The 14,423-nt window shown below is 49.4% G+C and overlaps 1 protein-coding gene across 8 annotated transcripts in view; it reads left to right on the forward strand.

Annotated features, from left to right (window-relative positions):
• Positions 1-14,423, forward strand: part of FBN3 (fibrillin 3) — a 153,870-nt gene that overhangs the window by 132,917 nt on the left and 6,530 nt on the right. For 6 of the 8 annotated variants that reach the window (XM_083421307.1, XM_083421313.1, XM_083421311.1 and 3 more), the window contains 10 exons: positions 32-157; positions 2,119-2,238; positions 3,653-3,775; positions 4,672-4,803; positions 6,745-6,870; positions 7,668-7,874; positions 10,232-10,357; positions 11,144-11,266; positions 12,483-12,599; positions 13,383-13,511. In XM_083421307.1, the coding sequence (XP_083277433.1) occupies positions 32-157; positions 2,119-2,238; positions 3,653-3,775; positions 4,672-4,803; positions 6,745-6,870; positions 7,668-7,874; positions 10,232-10,357; positions 11,144-11,266; positions 12,483-12,599; positions 13,383-13,511 (1,329 nt within the window). Of the gene's footprint in view, positions 1-31; positions 158-2,118; positions 2,239-3,652; positions 3,776-4,671; positions 4,804-6,744; positions 6,871-7,667; positions 7,875-10,231; positions 10,358-11,143; positions 11,267-12,482; positions 12,600-13,382; positions 13,528-13,871; positions 13,926-14,423 lie in introns of those variants that run through there. The other 2 variants (XM_083421312.1, XM_083421314.1) reach the window with 2 other exon arrangements.

Here is a 14,423-nt window from a genome sequence, read left to right on the forward strand (position 1 = left end):
TGCTCCGTTCACGGTGTTGCTCCCTTTCCAGATGTGAACGAGTGCTCCGAAAACCCGGGCATCTGCATCAACGGGAATTGCATCAACACAGACGGTTCGTTCCGTTGCGAGTGCCCCTTTGGCTACAACCTCGACTACACTGGAGTGAACTGTGTGGGTGAGTGGGGGGGGGCAAATGTATCTGGGATGCGGAACAGGTGGGGGTGGGATACCTATATACCACTTCGTCACCTTTCCCCATATATACAGTGGTACCTTGGTTCTCAAACTTGATCCGTTCCGGAACTCTGTTCCAAAACCAAAGCCTTCCAAAACCGAGGCGTGTTTCCCCATAGAAATCAATGCAAAACGGATTAATCCGTTCCAGACTTTTAGAAACAACCCCTAAAACGGAAATCGAACATGAATTTTGCTATCTAACGAGACCATTGATCCATAAAATGAAAGCAATAATCAATGTACTGTACTGTAAAATAAATAAGACAGTATTGTAGTTGATTAAAAAATTTAAAAAACATTTCTTATCTGCACTGATGATAGCCATTGTTTGGATGGGGGGCTTTTATCCATTTCCACAGTGACACAATCAATCAATCAGTAGCTGAACTGGGTTCCACACAGTCACAAAAACCAATGAACTGAAAAAGCCTCAAAAACGAAAACACAAAATATATAGCAGAAACAGAAGCAACAAATGTAATCCGTTCCGGAAGTCCGTTTTGCCTTCCAAAATGTTCAAAAACCAAGGCACAGCTTCTGATTGGTGCAGGCGCCCCGGAAACAATAGCCGACAGCCACATCAGACGTTCGACTTCCAAAAAACGTTTGAAAACCAGAACCATTTTTGGCGTTTGAGAACCAAGGTACACAGATGGCACCCCACGCCCCCAGGACGCGTGCCACACCCCTATGGGCAGCGTGTGATGCCCCAGGATGCGTGCCAGCCACAACCCCTGCCTGCTCTGTGCCCCCCACCCCCGCTGAAGCTTGAAGCTCTGCCACTGCCAGGATCCATCTTGGGCAGGCTGGCCGAAGGCTGCCTGTGCTGCTGTGGGGGACAAGCCCCTCTTGAAATAAGCGTGCTGTAAGATCTGGGCTCCTTCTGTGCAGACGGAAGGAGTAAATAGGTGAACAAAGCATATTTTTGAAAGCTACGGCAGTATCCGCCGCGTCTTGATTCTCCAGAGGACCACAGACCCCGGGTGAGTGCCTGGGACCCCCTGGGCTCTTGCCACCGCTCTTTCTTTTTTTTTAAGATATTTATTGACATTTCAACATATTACAAAAATAAAAAAGAAGAATAAAAAGGGGAAAAAAACACAAAATAAAAACAGATCAATCTTTCCATATCTTATCTTTCATTTGCTTGTTTCCCTGACCTCCTCACACCTCCCTTTCTTGTATTCCAGTTCAGTTAGTTAATTCAGCAAATCCTTTCCCTCTTTGATTTTATCTTAATCTTTTATCTTAATATATTATAGCTTTAGATTATCACCTGTTAACAATCCATTTTTACATATTCCTTTATAACATTGCTGCTAAAAACCACTTAACTTCAATCCAACATCATTCTAACATTCATTAATTTTACAGTACAGTGGTGCCCCGCAAGACGAATGCCTCGCAAGACAGAAAACCTGCTAGACGAAAGGGTTTTCCATTTTGGAGGTGTTTCGCAAAACGAATTTGCTATGGGCTTGCTTCGCAAGACGAAAATGTCTTGCGATTCCTGGGGGGGGGGTTTCGCTCCTCACCCCCTTTTTCTAAGGCACTAAGCTGCTAATAGCCTTTTAGCAGCTAATCTGCTAATCCCTTAAGCCGCTAATAGTCGCTAATAGCCGCTAATAGCCGCTAATAGCGCTAATCCGCTAATGGGCTTGCTTCGAAGAGACTCATGGAACAGATTCTTTTTGTCTTGCGAGGCACCACTGTATTTTTGTAAATAGTCTTTAAATTTCTTCCAATCTTCTTCCACCGACTCTTCTCCCTGGTCTCGGATTCTGCCGGTCATTTCCGCCAATTCCATATAGCCCATCACCTTCATCTGCCGGCTCTTGCCACCGCTCTTGCCAATATTGATGTTTTCATTTGTCTCCTCTTCCTTCCCTGCCACCCCAGACACGGACGAGTGCTCCATCGGGAACCCCTGCGGCAACGGGACCTGCACCAACGTGGTGGGGGGCTTTGAGTGCATTTGCGGGGAAGGGTTTGAGCCGGGACCTATGATGACCTGCGAAGGTTAGTGGGGACTTTGCAGGGTGGCGGGTTTGCTTGGGTGTTTGACGCTGTTATTATTGGCATGTTATTATGTGACAGCTGCATATTCCTGTGTTGCTAGGGGTTGTATTAAATCGGGGGTCTGCAAACGTTTTCAGCGGGGGGCCGGTCCACTGTCCCTCAGAACTTGTGGGGGGCCGGACTATATTTTGAAAAATAATAATGAATGAATTCCTATGCCCCACAAATAATCCAGAGAGGCATTTAAAATAAAAGCACACATTCTACTCATGTAAAAACACCAGGCAGGCCCCACAAATAACCCAGAGATGCATTTGAAATAATAGGGCACATTCTACTCATGTAAAAGCACGCTGATTCCCAGACCATCCACAGGCCTGATTTAGAAGGTAATTGGGCCAGATCCGGCCCCCAGGCCTTAGTTTGCTTAAAGGTAAAGGGACACCTGACCCTTAGGTCCAGTTGTGACCGACTCTGGGGTTGCGGCGCTCATCTCGCTTTACTGGCCGAGGGAGCCGGCGTACTGCTTCCGGGTCATGTGGCCAGCAGGACTAAGCCGCTTCTGGCGAACCAGAGCAGCGGACGGTACCTATTTGGTCCCAACCGAAGAAGAATGGCAACTTAAACTGATGGAAAATGCTCAGCTTGGAGATTAACGTATAGAATAAGAGAACAAAAAGAACTGGGCACCACAGTTCAAGAAGGACACTGACAAACTGGAACGTGTCCAGAGGAGGGCAACCAAAATGGTCAAAGGCCTGGAAACGATGCCTTATGAGGAACGGCTAAGGGAGCTGGGCATGTTTAGCCTGGAGAAGAGGAGGTTAAGGGGTGATATGATAGCCATGTTCAAATATATAAAAGGATGTCACCTAGAGGAGGGAGAAAGGTTGTTTTCTGCTGCTCCAGAGAAGCGGACACGGAGCAATGGATCCAAACTACAAGAAAGAAGATTCCACCTAAACATTAGGAAGAACTTCCTGACAGTAAGAGCTGTTTGACAGTGGAATTTGCTGCCAAGGGGTGTGATGGAGTCTCCTTCTTTGGAGGTCTTTAAGCAGAGGCTTGACAACCATATGTCAGGAGTGCTCTGATGGTGTTTCCTGCTTGGCAGGGGGTTGGACTCGATGGCCCTTGTGGTCTCTTCCAACTCTATGTACGCCGGCTCCCTCGGCCAGTAAAGCGAGATGAGCGCCGCAACCCCAGAGTCGTCCGCGACTGGACCTAACGGTCAGGGGTCCCTTTACCTTTACCTATGGTATGCAAAATGAACCACGGAAGGAGAAGAAGGGAAGTCATTGATATTTTAAGGTTGTTTAAATGAATGTTTTGAAATGTGAATTAGAAAATTTAATAAGAATTGTACATTTTAGAGAATCCCTTTTACCTGACTCCATCCCTCTCTCCTACACAGATATCAACGAGTGCGCCTTGAACCCGTTGCTCTGTGCTTTCCGCTGCATCAATGCCCTTGGCTCCTACGACTGCACCTGCCCGTCCGGCTACACTCTGCGAGACGACCGGAGGATGTGCAAAGGTGAGAAGGAAGCTCAACAAAATGTTCCCTAGATCAGTTCTGCCGGTCTGCATCTTCCATTCCTACATCTGGTTCAGTGTTACCCGCACTGGTTGGCAGCCACCCCCCAAAAGAGTTTAGGCAGAGGATATTCCCAGCCCTATATTGACGGTGGCGGGGATTTTGAACCCAGGATGTTCTGTGCGCCAAGCTGATGTTCCGAGCCTATGCTCTCATGCGTCTCCACCCCCATCGTTCTCCCCGGACACTGAGGTCCAGCTCCGAGGGCCTTCTGGCAGTTCCCTCACTGTGAGAAGCCAAGTTACAGGGAACCAGGCAGAGGTCCTTCTCGGTGGTGGCGCCCGCCCTGTGGAGCCCTGTGGAGCCCCTCCCACCAGGCAGCCCTGTTCAGGGAAGCTTTTAATGTTTGGTGTGTTACAGTATTTTAATAGTTTGTTGGAAGCCGCCCAGAGTGGCTGGGGAAGCCCAGCCAGATGGGCAGGGTAAAGGTAAAGGTAAAGGGACCCGTGACCATTAGGTCCAGTCGTGGCCGACTCTGGGGTTGCGACGCTCATCTCGCTTTATTGGCCAAGAGAGCCGGCGTACAGCTTCCGGGTCATGTGGCCGGCAGGACTAAGCCGCTTCTGGCGAACCAGAGCAGCGCACGGAAACGCCGTTTACCTTCCTGCTGGAGCGGTACCTATTTATCTACTTGCACTTTGACGTGCTTTCGAACTGCTAGGTTGGCAGGAGCAGGGACCGAGCAACGGGAGCTCACCCCGTCATTGCGGGGATTTGAACCGCCGACCTTCTGATCGGCAAGTCCTAGGCTCTGTGGTTTAACCCACAGCACCACCCACGTGGGCAGGGTATAAATAATAAATTATCATTATCATTATTTACCCCTTTCCCTGCAGATTTGGACGAATGCGCCGAAGGCATGCATGACTGCGAATCGCATGGGATGATGTGCAAGAATCTCATCGGAACGTTCGCCTGCATCTGCCCCCCTGGCATGCAGCGTCGGCCGGATGGCGAAGGCTGCACAGGTGGCTGCCTTTTCACTGACTTCTTTTCAAAGAAGCCACAGCATTCTAGTCCTCATTACTGCGATGGAAACACACAGGGAGGACCCTGAATTTCTGGGCCCAGAAGGGCCCTTTATTTATTTGCTTATTTCATTTACATGAAGTCCTTCTGCCTCGCCCTTCTTTACTGAAGGGATATTTGGACGGAACTTATGGGGCATCACATATCGCACTTGACCACGACTGCATACATAACGTAAAGGCTACATTTAAAGAAACGGGCACTTGGTCTTGTTTCTACATTTTGCCTTTGGGAAGTTCTGCGTACCATGTTTTTCGCTCTATAAGACGCACCAGACCACAAGACGCACCTAGTTTTTGGAGGAGGAAAACAAGGGAAAAAAATATTCTGAATCTCAGAAGCCAGAACAGCAAGAGGGATCGCTGTGCAGCGAAAGCAGCAATCCCTCTTGCTGTTCTGGCTTCTGAGATAGCTGCGCAGCCTGCATTTGCTCCATAAGACGCACACACATATCCCCTTACTTTTTAGGAGGGGAAAAGTGAGTCTTATAGAGCAAAAAATACAGTAATTTCATACAGAGTCGTGGGAGCTGTGCTTCTTTCCAAAAGACAGCTGGAGTGGAGTTAACTCTGTAATTTAATACTTTGTTGGAAGCTGCCCAGAATGGCTCTGGAAACCCAGCCAGATGGGTAGGGTATAAATAATAAATTATTATTATTATTATTATTATTATTATTATTATTATTATTATTAACTCGGATCAGGTTTGCAAGCCCTGTGTGGTGCTTTGTTTTTTGTTTGTTTTTTATTTCCCAAATTTATCGTAAACACAAAAGAAAACATTACAATGGACAAACAGACAAACATATATCTTTGCTGTTAAAATCCCAATTTAAATAACATTGTTAAGTGACTTCCTCAGATCCCCCCTAACTGTGTTTTCATGATACTCATTTTAGCAGTTTTCCAATATCCACTTTCAAATAAAATTAACTTATTCCATTAACATCTTTCTTTCTTTCCATGCTGTTCTCAATTCATAATGTTATTCAGTTCAACCTATTTTACTCCTGGGCCAGTTTGGTACTTACAAGTTGTTGTTTAGTCGTTTAGTCGTGTCCGACTCTTTGTGACCCCCTGGACCAGAGCACGCCAGGCACTCCTGTCTTCTACTGCCTCCCGCAGTTTGGTCAAACTCATGCTGGTAGCTTCGAGAACACTGTCCCACCATCTCGTCCTCCGTCATCCCCTTCTCCTTGCGCCCTCCATCTTTCCCAACATCAGGGTCTTTTCCAGGGAGTCTTCTCTTCTCATGAGGTGGCCAAAGTCTTGGAGCCTCAGCTTCAGGATCTGTCCTTCCACTGAGCACTCAGGGCTAATTTTCTTCAGAATAGATCAGTTTGATCTTCTTGCAGTCCATGGGACTCTCAAGAGTCTCCTCCAGCACCAGAATTCAAAAGCATCCATTCTTCGGCGATCAGCCTTCTTTATGGTCCAGCTCTCACTTCCATACACCACTACTGGGAAAACCATAGCTTCAACTATACAAACCTTTGTTGGCAAGGTGATGTCTCTGCTTTTTAAGATGCTGTCTAGGTTTGTCATTGCTTTTCTCCCAAGAAGCAGGCGTCTCTTAATTTCGTGGCTGCTGTCACCATCTGCAGTGATCATGGAGCCCAAGAAAGTAAAATCTCTCACTGCCTCCATTTCTTCCCCTTCTATTTGCCAGGAGGTGATGGGACCAGTGGCCGTGATCTTTGGTTTTTTTGATGTGGAGCTTACAAGTAGTTCTACTTAAATCCCTGTGTGGTGCTTTGACATCCCGGGGAGATAAATTTGCCCCTCAGATGTATAGTTCAACCTCGTGGCCACTGAACTGGCCCATAACAAACTCTTTGTCACACTTCTAACCTCCTCCTTTCATTCCTTGCTGCCCTCAGATGAGAATGAGTGCCGGACCAAACCAGGCATTTGCCCCAATGGGCGCTGTGTCAATTCCGTGGGCAGCTACCAATGCGACTGCAACGAAGGCTTCCAGAGCAGCCCCTCCGGCACCGAGTGCCTTGGTAAGCGATAACCATTCTCACCCAGCAGCTTCCTCTTGAGCTTTCAGTTGCAGTCGTCTTGTGATGGCCTCGATGAGGCAGCTGCAGTCATCACAGGATAGCCTGGCCATGTTTCCAGCTCGTAGACATTGAGTTGGAAGCACTGGGCGAGTTTGACCTTCTCCTCTTCCTAAGGGGAGAGAATTGAGGGCAGAGGCAGATTTGGGAAGGGCGAGAGGGTTTTGCCATTGGCTCCGCCCCCTGTGCCATCAGGCTCCGCCTCTAAGCCGCCAGACATAATGAGGCTCCTCCCATCAGCGTCACTCCCCCATGGGTGCCATTAGGCAGCATTGTAGCGGGTTGGGCTAAAGGTAAAGGTAAAGGGACACCTGACCATTAGGTCCAGTGGCGACCGATTCTGGGGTTGCGGCGCTCATCTCGCTTTACTGGCCGAGGGATCTGGCATACAGCTTCCGGGTCACGTGGCCAGCAGGACTAAGCCGCTTCTGGCGAACCAGAGCAGCGCACGGTACCTATTTGGTCCCTTTCCAACTTCAGTTTGCCATTGGAAGAATTTGAAAACGAAACGAAACAATAATATAAACAGCCGAATAAAATATGTGCCTTTGTCCTGATGGAAGAACCTGATGGTTTGGGGAGGGGGGGGAAGAGTGGAAATTGAGGGACTCCCTGACTCTTGAGAGAGGCACATGCTGTTTTTTTCCCCCTTTTGAAATTTTGGCCCCTGGTAATTTTGTGCCCGGGGCACACACCCCGCTACGCCACTGACTGCCGATCTCTTCCTCTCCCCTTCCCAGACACTCGCCAAGGATTCTGCTTCACCGAGGTGCTGCAGACCATGTGCCAGATGTCCTCGACCAACCGGCACCAGGTCACGAAATCGGAGTGCTGCTGCAATGGAGGGCGGGGCTGGGGCCCCCAGTGCGAACTCTGCCCCTTTCCTGCCACCGCCCAGTACAAGAAAATGTGCCCGCATGGGCCAGGCTATGCAACCGACGGGAGAGGTGAGCCTGTCAAGCGGGGTTCGGGCTCCCCGGGCCCCTGGGGGTCTTCCCCTAGCGCCTGCAAAGTCTCTGAGCCCCCCCCCCATGCTCCCCCAGACCACAACTGGCTTTGCATTGGGGGTGATCCTAACCTAAGGTTACCAGATTTTTTTCAAATAATCCGGGGACACTTTTTTTTTTTGAAAAGGGGGGGAAAGGTATTTTTAAAAGTTGTTTTTTTAAGAAATAATATCCATGGAGGTGCAGGTCCATTCTGTGTCCAGGGCAGCTGTTTACCAGCTCCATCTGGTACGTAGGCTGAGACCCTATCTGCCTGCAGACTGTATCGCCAGAGTGTTGCATGCTCTGGTTATCTCCCGCTTGGACTACTGCAATACGCTCTACATGGGGCTACCTTTGAAGGTGACCCGGAAACTACAACTAATCCAGAATGTGGCAGCTAGACTGGTGACTGGGAGCGGCCGCCGAGACCATATAACACCGATCTTGAAAGACCTACATTGGCTCCCAGTACGTTTCCGAGCACAATTCAAAGTGTTGGTGCTGACCTTTAAAGCCCTAAACGGCCTCGGCCCAGTATATCTGAAGGAGCGTCTCCACCCCCATCGTTCTGCCCAGACACTCAGGTCCAGCTCCGAGGGCCTTCTGGCGGTTCCCTCACTGTGAGAGGCCACGTTACAGGGAACCAGGCAGAGGGCCTTCTCGGTGGTGGCGCCCACCCTGTGGAACGCCCTCTGACCAGATGTCAAAGTGATAAGCAACTACCTGACATTCAGAAGACATCTTAAAGCAGCCCTGTTCAGGGACGTTTTTAATATGTGACATTTTAGTGCATTTTTCATCTTTGTTGGAAGCCGCCCAGAGTGTCTGGGGAAACCCAGCCAGATGGGCGGGGTACAAATAATAAATTATTATTATTATTATTCTCCTCTGCAGCCAGTTGGCCGGATGGCTGGGCATGCTCGATTTGGGTTGCGTGGGGGAGTCAGCAGTTCCCCCAGTTGATGTGTCGGGCGTCCCCGGTTCCCCCTTGGCAGTGGCAGTGGCAACCTCAGCAGCCCGGAGCCAGCCTGGTAGTGCAGTTGGTTCTGGCTGGCTTCAAGAGCTGCTCAAGGCCATGGCGCCATTTTGCCTCACCGGAAGTCCCCATTGAGGAGATTTCACCCCTCCCATACCCAAGAATCTCCTGAGCAGTCTGCTGATTCTGCAGAGAGGAGGAGGCGTGTTCTTATATCTACTTATTCTGCTCCAGCACCACATCAGAGAGAGAGTCGGTCAGTGAGTGAGTCGGTCAGTGAGAGAGTCAGTGAGAGAGTCAGTCAGGGAGAGAAAAAGACTGAGTGTTATCTCTGTGTAGATAAGGTCACTGCAGAAAGCAGCTGTAAGACTCAGTGCAGTCCAGCATCTCCATTTGTATATAGTTTGTATAGTACAGTAGCTGTTACTGAATAAAAGAAGATATTCTTCAGCGCTGTCGTCCGAGTGATTTATGCTCTGCTGTACTCTGCTGTACAACGACTGTCTTCTGGAAGTGAGTTTGGTGCTCACAGCTCTGAGTTGTGAGTCCACGGCACTTGGACCTGTTCCTGTGAGGAAGGTGGTCTCTGGAAGTGCTACCCAGCTCGCCTAGCCCAGTCGGGGCTGAGGTGGATGAGTCCAGTTGGTGACACTGGCTCAAGGGTGATGCTGACACCCATATGATGTGTCTTGTGCCGTTGAACCAATCACACAACATTCATTCCCTACCTACATGACCTCCTCTCCCAGTATGCCCCACGGAGAGCCTCAAGGCCCATAAATAGCAACACCCTAGTGGTTCCGGGCCCTAATGAAGTTAGATTAGCTTCAACGAGAGCCAGGGCCTTTTCAACACTGGCTCCATGAGACCAGGGCCCTGCAGGATCCGATTTCTTTCCGCAGGACCTGTAAGACAGAGTTGTTCCACCTGGCCTTTGGCTTGGAGCCAATTTGATTCCCTCCCCCTCTTTCTTTTTCCTTTCTCCTCCTGTGATGAGGCTTCATTTTAATATTTTCATGTTTGAATATTTTAATGTTGTATTTTAATCTTGTTTTTAAGTTGCATTCATTCAACTTGTTTTTATTATTGCTTCTTAGCCACCCTGTTGCCCAGCCTTGGCTGGGGAGGGCGGGGTATAAATAAAAATTATTATTATTATTATTACTAATAAATCTACAACACTTAAAATATAAATCCGGGGACATTAAATGAAATCCGGGGACATTCTGGGGACGGATTTTGTCCAGGGACAGATTTGTAAATCCAGGGACTGTCCCCGGGAAACGGGGACATCTGGTAATCATATCCTAACCATCGGTCCTTTCCTCTCCCGCTGCAGACATTGACGAGTGCAGAGTGCTGCCCAACCTCTGCAAACATGGCCAGTGCATCAACAGCATGGGTTCGTTCCGCTGCCACTGCCGGCTAGGCTACACCAACGATATCACCGGCACATCTTGCCAGGGTAAGGGTTTTCGCGGAAGCAGGCAGCCTGGCTCAAGCCAGCAGGCTGTCCTTCCCTCTGCACCCACAAAATGCAAACCAGATTCCTGGGAAGTCCCTGGCAATTTGAGAGCAATCTTCATGTGCGGGTGTCGGGATCGGGTCAGCGATAACTCACAAGGTGGCTGCGAAGTTAACTCTTCACTCAAAGAAACCAGAACAGGCCTAGTGATCACAGCAACTCTCCCCAATGAGGACTTTCCTGTCGCTCTCTAAGGCCCCATCTCGGCCGGTTCCCTCCCAAGCAATCTGAGACGTCTCCACCGTGCCTGCCTTTGCTCCTCCTTCTTCATCCCTCTTCTGGTTTCGGGAGACCATGAGGGAGAGGAGCTGGTTGCAGCAGGAGAGGGAGACACCCTGAATTCATCAACTGCCTCAACTCTATTTCTTGGCCGCCCTCCTCTCCAGCCCCTAATTCTACACTGCTGTCTGGCACAGAATCTCCCTTCTCGCTAAACCCTGTTACCCCTTCAGCTTCCAACACCTCCAGTTTTCCTCCAGCCAATCGGAAGCCACGCCTTGGTTTCTGAACGTTTTAGAAGTCGAACGGTCTTCCAGAAAGGATTCCGTTCAACTTCCGAGGTACAACTATTGGTGTTTGATTGCACTTTGCTGTTTCTATGTTTTCGTCTTTTTCTGTTTTGTCGTTGGTTTTGTACTTTGGAAACTGCCTGGGGGGAAAGCAGGACATTATTATTATTCTTATTCTTATTCTTATTGCTGTTATATCATATTCGCTTCACCGTAGACCTAGACGAGTGCAACCAGTCGCCCAAGCCATGCAACTTCATCTGCAAGAACACGGAAGGAAGTTTTCAGTGTTCCTGCCCCCGAGGTTACATCCTGCAAGAAGACGGAAAGACCTGCAAAGGTAACTAAAATTTGGGGGAGAAGCTGGGGTGCCAAATGGATTCGATCTTTGCAAACACCAGCTGCCCCTGGAAGGCCCTAGGATCCACACTATAGCTGTCAACCGTCCCTTATTTGGCGGGAAAGTCCTTTATCCCAGCGCCGTGTCCCGCTGCTGCCCCTTATTGATGATGTCCCTTAAATTTCCCGGGTTTCAAAGGAAGCAGCTCCTCTTTCTCCCTCCCTGCCGGCCAGGGAGGAGGGAGGCTCCAACTGTGTTGCTTGGCTGCGTTGCTCACCCAATAAGGAGTCTAAGGACGACTGGGGGGTGGAGCTTGCATGCCTTGTGCCGATCAAATCGGCCGCGTTGCCTGGGGACTCGCCTTTGCTCAGCGCTTCATAGCGGAGAAGTGACTGTGGTTTTCCTTGCTGCATCCCCTTTGCCGGGTTGCTGCGCTGTGGGAACCACCGCTTGAGGCTTCGTTTGGCTGCTGGCTGGGCTTTCTGCCTTTGGCTTGGAGGGGCTCAGAAGTTGAACATACCTGTGTTTGGAAAATCCCTTATTTTGGCTGCTGATCCCTTATTTTCGAGGCTGCTGGTCTCTTATTTTCAAATCTGTAAGTTGACAGCTATGGGCCACACCCACACCTTACCTTTAAAGCACTCTTGCAGCAGTGTGGTGTAGTGGTTAGAGCATCGGACTAGAGCCAGGGTTCAAATCCCTCAGGGGCCAGTCGCTGCCCCTTGGCTTAACCTACCTGCCACCGGCGCTGTGAGGTGAGGAGTGGCCAGAGTAAGAAATTACATGTTATGTGGAAGATAGAGCAAGCTGTTGTTCTCCTGCTCTGGGTTGCAGGACTTGAACCCAAGACTCAACATCAGTAATAATAATCATCATCATCATCATCATCATCATCTCTTTCAGCTTCTGCCTTCTGGAAGAAGGTACAGGGTTATAAAGGCCAGGACTAGCTGCCTGAGAAACAGTTTCTACGCAAATGCAATTCTGATTCTAAACGCAGCATAAGGGGTCTCTATAGTATAGTGTATTTTAAAATGGGGTTTCAGAGTTTTTATGTAGTTTTATGTAGTTTTTATGTAGTATTAATGTAGATAAATAGATATTTATGTAGATTTATGTAGATTTTTCAATTTCATTGTTCTGCATGGGACAATGACAATAAAGATATCGTATATATCGTACATCGTAACTCGGCTCGTTTTCTTTACGAATCCAGACCTCGACGAGTGCTCCACAAAGCAACACAACTGCCAGTTCCTCTGCGTCAACGTCATCGGGGGCTTCAACTGCAAGTGCCCCCCGGGTTTCACCCAGCACCATTCATCCTGCATCGGTGAGTTCCCCTGGTGCCCTCCCAAAGGCAAGGGCGAACCTTTCCTGGGAAGCCGGTTCACAAAGAGAAATAAATCCGCAGGTCTCTACTGCACACATTTGCGCATAGCCTGTAGTTCATCCCTCGGCCCCCTGATTCCTGGACTTAACCATCCATGGGTCCTTTAGCTTTGACCTTTTTATCTGCTCCCTGCTGGCTTCAGGTCCATTCACTGGCCGCCACCCTATAATGCAACCTCTGCAAGGCATTCCACCCACACGCCAACAGCATGAGCAATGCAGGAGTGCTTGCCAGGAAAACATACCGTATTTTTTGCTCTATAAGACTCACTTTTTCCCTCCTAAAAAGTAAGGGGAAATGTGTGTGCGTCTTACGGAGCGAATGCAGGCTGTGCAGCTATCCCAGAAGCCAGAACAGCAAGAGGGATCGCTGCTTTCACTGCGCAGCGATCCCTCTTACTGTTCAGGCTTCTGAGATTCAGAATATTTCTTTTCTTATTTTCCTCCTCCAAAAACTAGGTGCGTCTTGTGGTCTGGTGCATCTTATAGAGCGAAAATTACGGTATATCTCAAGCAAGCGAGCCAAGCCGCACGCTCCATTATGAAGCCACTGATTCCCCACTGCCACCACACTGCAGTCCAGTTTGGCAACTCTTTGCAATTGGGCCAATACGGGGGCGTTGTTGGACTGTGCTTGTGTCTACTATAGATGGGGCTAATGTGTGCTTTTTTGTTGTTGTTCACGAGATCTCTCTTCTTTGGGCCCCCCCTTCTCGTCCTGCAGATAACAACGAGTGCACAGCGCAGCCCACCTTGTGTGGGGTCAAAGGGCAGTGCCTAAACACCCCTGGGAGCTACAACTGCGAGTGTCAAAAAGGGTTTGCCCTCGACACCTCTGGAAGTAGTTGCGAAGGTATGTATGGACACCAGTGGCGTAGCGTGGGTTGTCAGCACCCGGGGCAAGGCAAGTAATTTGCGCCCCCTAACCCGGGGCAAGTAATTTGCGTGCCCCCCCCCCGCTGCACTGTCCATCCCCCAGATAGTCCCTCGCTCTCTCTCCGCACCGCACCGCACGCCTGGCCCCCCCCCTCCACAGTGGGCGGCGACCCGGCAGCTTAGATCGGATTCGCACAGCCAGCACTGCAGTGAGAGAGAGTGAGTGAGCCAGGTAGGGGCAGAGAGCTGCGAGTGCGAGCGCGCCCCCCCCCAGATGTTGCGCCTGGTGCGGCCGGCCCCCCCTGCACCCCCCACGCTACGCCACTGGTGGACACAGGGAATGGTCTAAAATCCCATGGCAATAACACACAAAGCTAGACCCGTTTTCCCAAATGCTAAGCCAACCCAAACTCCAGGGGAAACAAAGAAAATTCCATGCTACAGATCATGAGAAAAGGAGTTGAAAATATAGCAGCCGATATTTTGTGCAAACCTACGGTGAAGTCACTTTTGGTTGTTGTTGTTTTCCCAATATCACTTTTATTCTCCAAAAGTGTTTCAAAGTATTTATCATTATATACGTTTTTTTTAAAAAACAACACCAAATTGTCTTCGGCCCAATATATCATTGCTGACCATCTCATGTTTTGCTTCAAACAGCAGCTTATACGATTTAGAAATACAGTGGTGCCGTGCAAGACAAATGCCTCGCAAGACGGAAAACCCGCTAGACGAAAGGGTTTTCCGTTTTGGAGGTGCTTCGCAGGACGAATTTCCCTATGGGCTTGCTTCGCAAGACGAAAATGTCTTGCGATTCCTGGGGGGGGGGTTTTCGCTCCCCATCCCCTTTTTCTAAGGCACTAAGCTGCTAATAGCCTTTTAGCAGCTA

Source organism: Podarcis tiliguerta (assembly GCF_965153285.1).
Source record: "Podarcis tiliguerta genome assembly, chromosome: 18".
Lineage (NCBI taxonomy): Eukaryota > Metazoa > Chordata > Lepidosauria > Squamata > Lacertidae > Podarcis > Podarcis tiliguerta.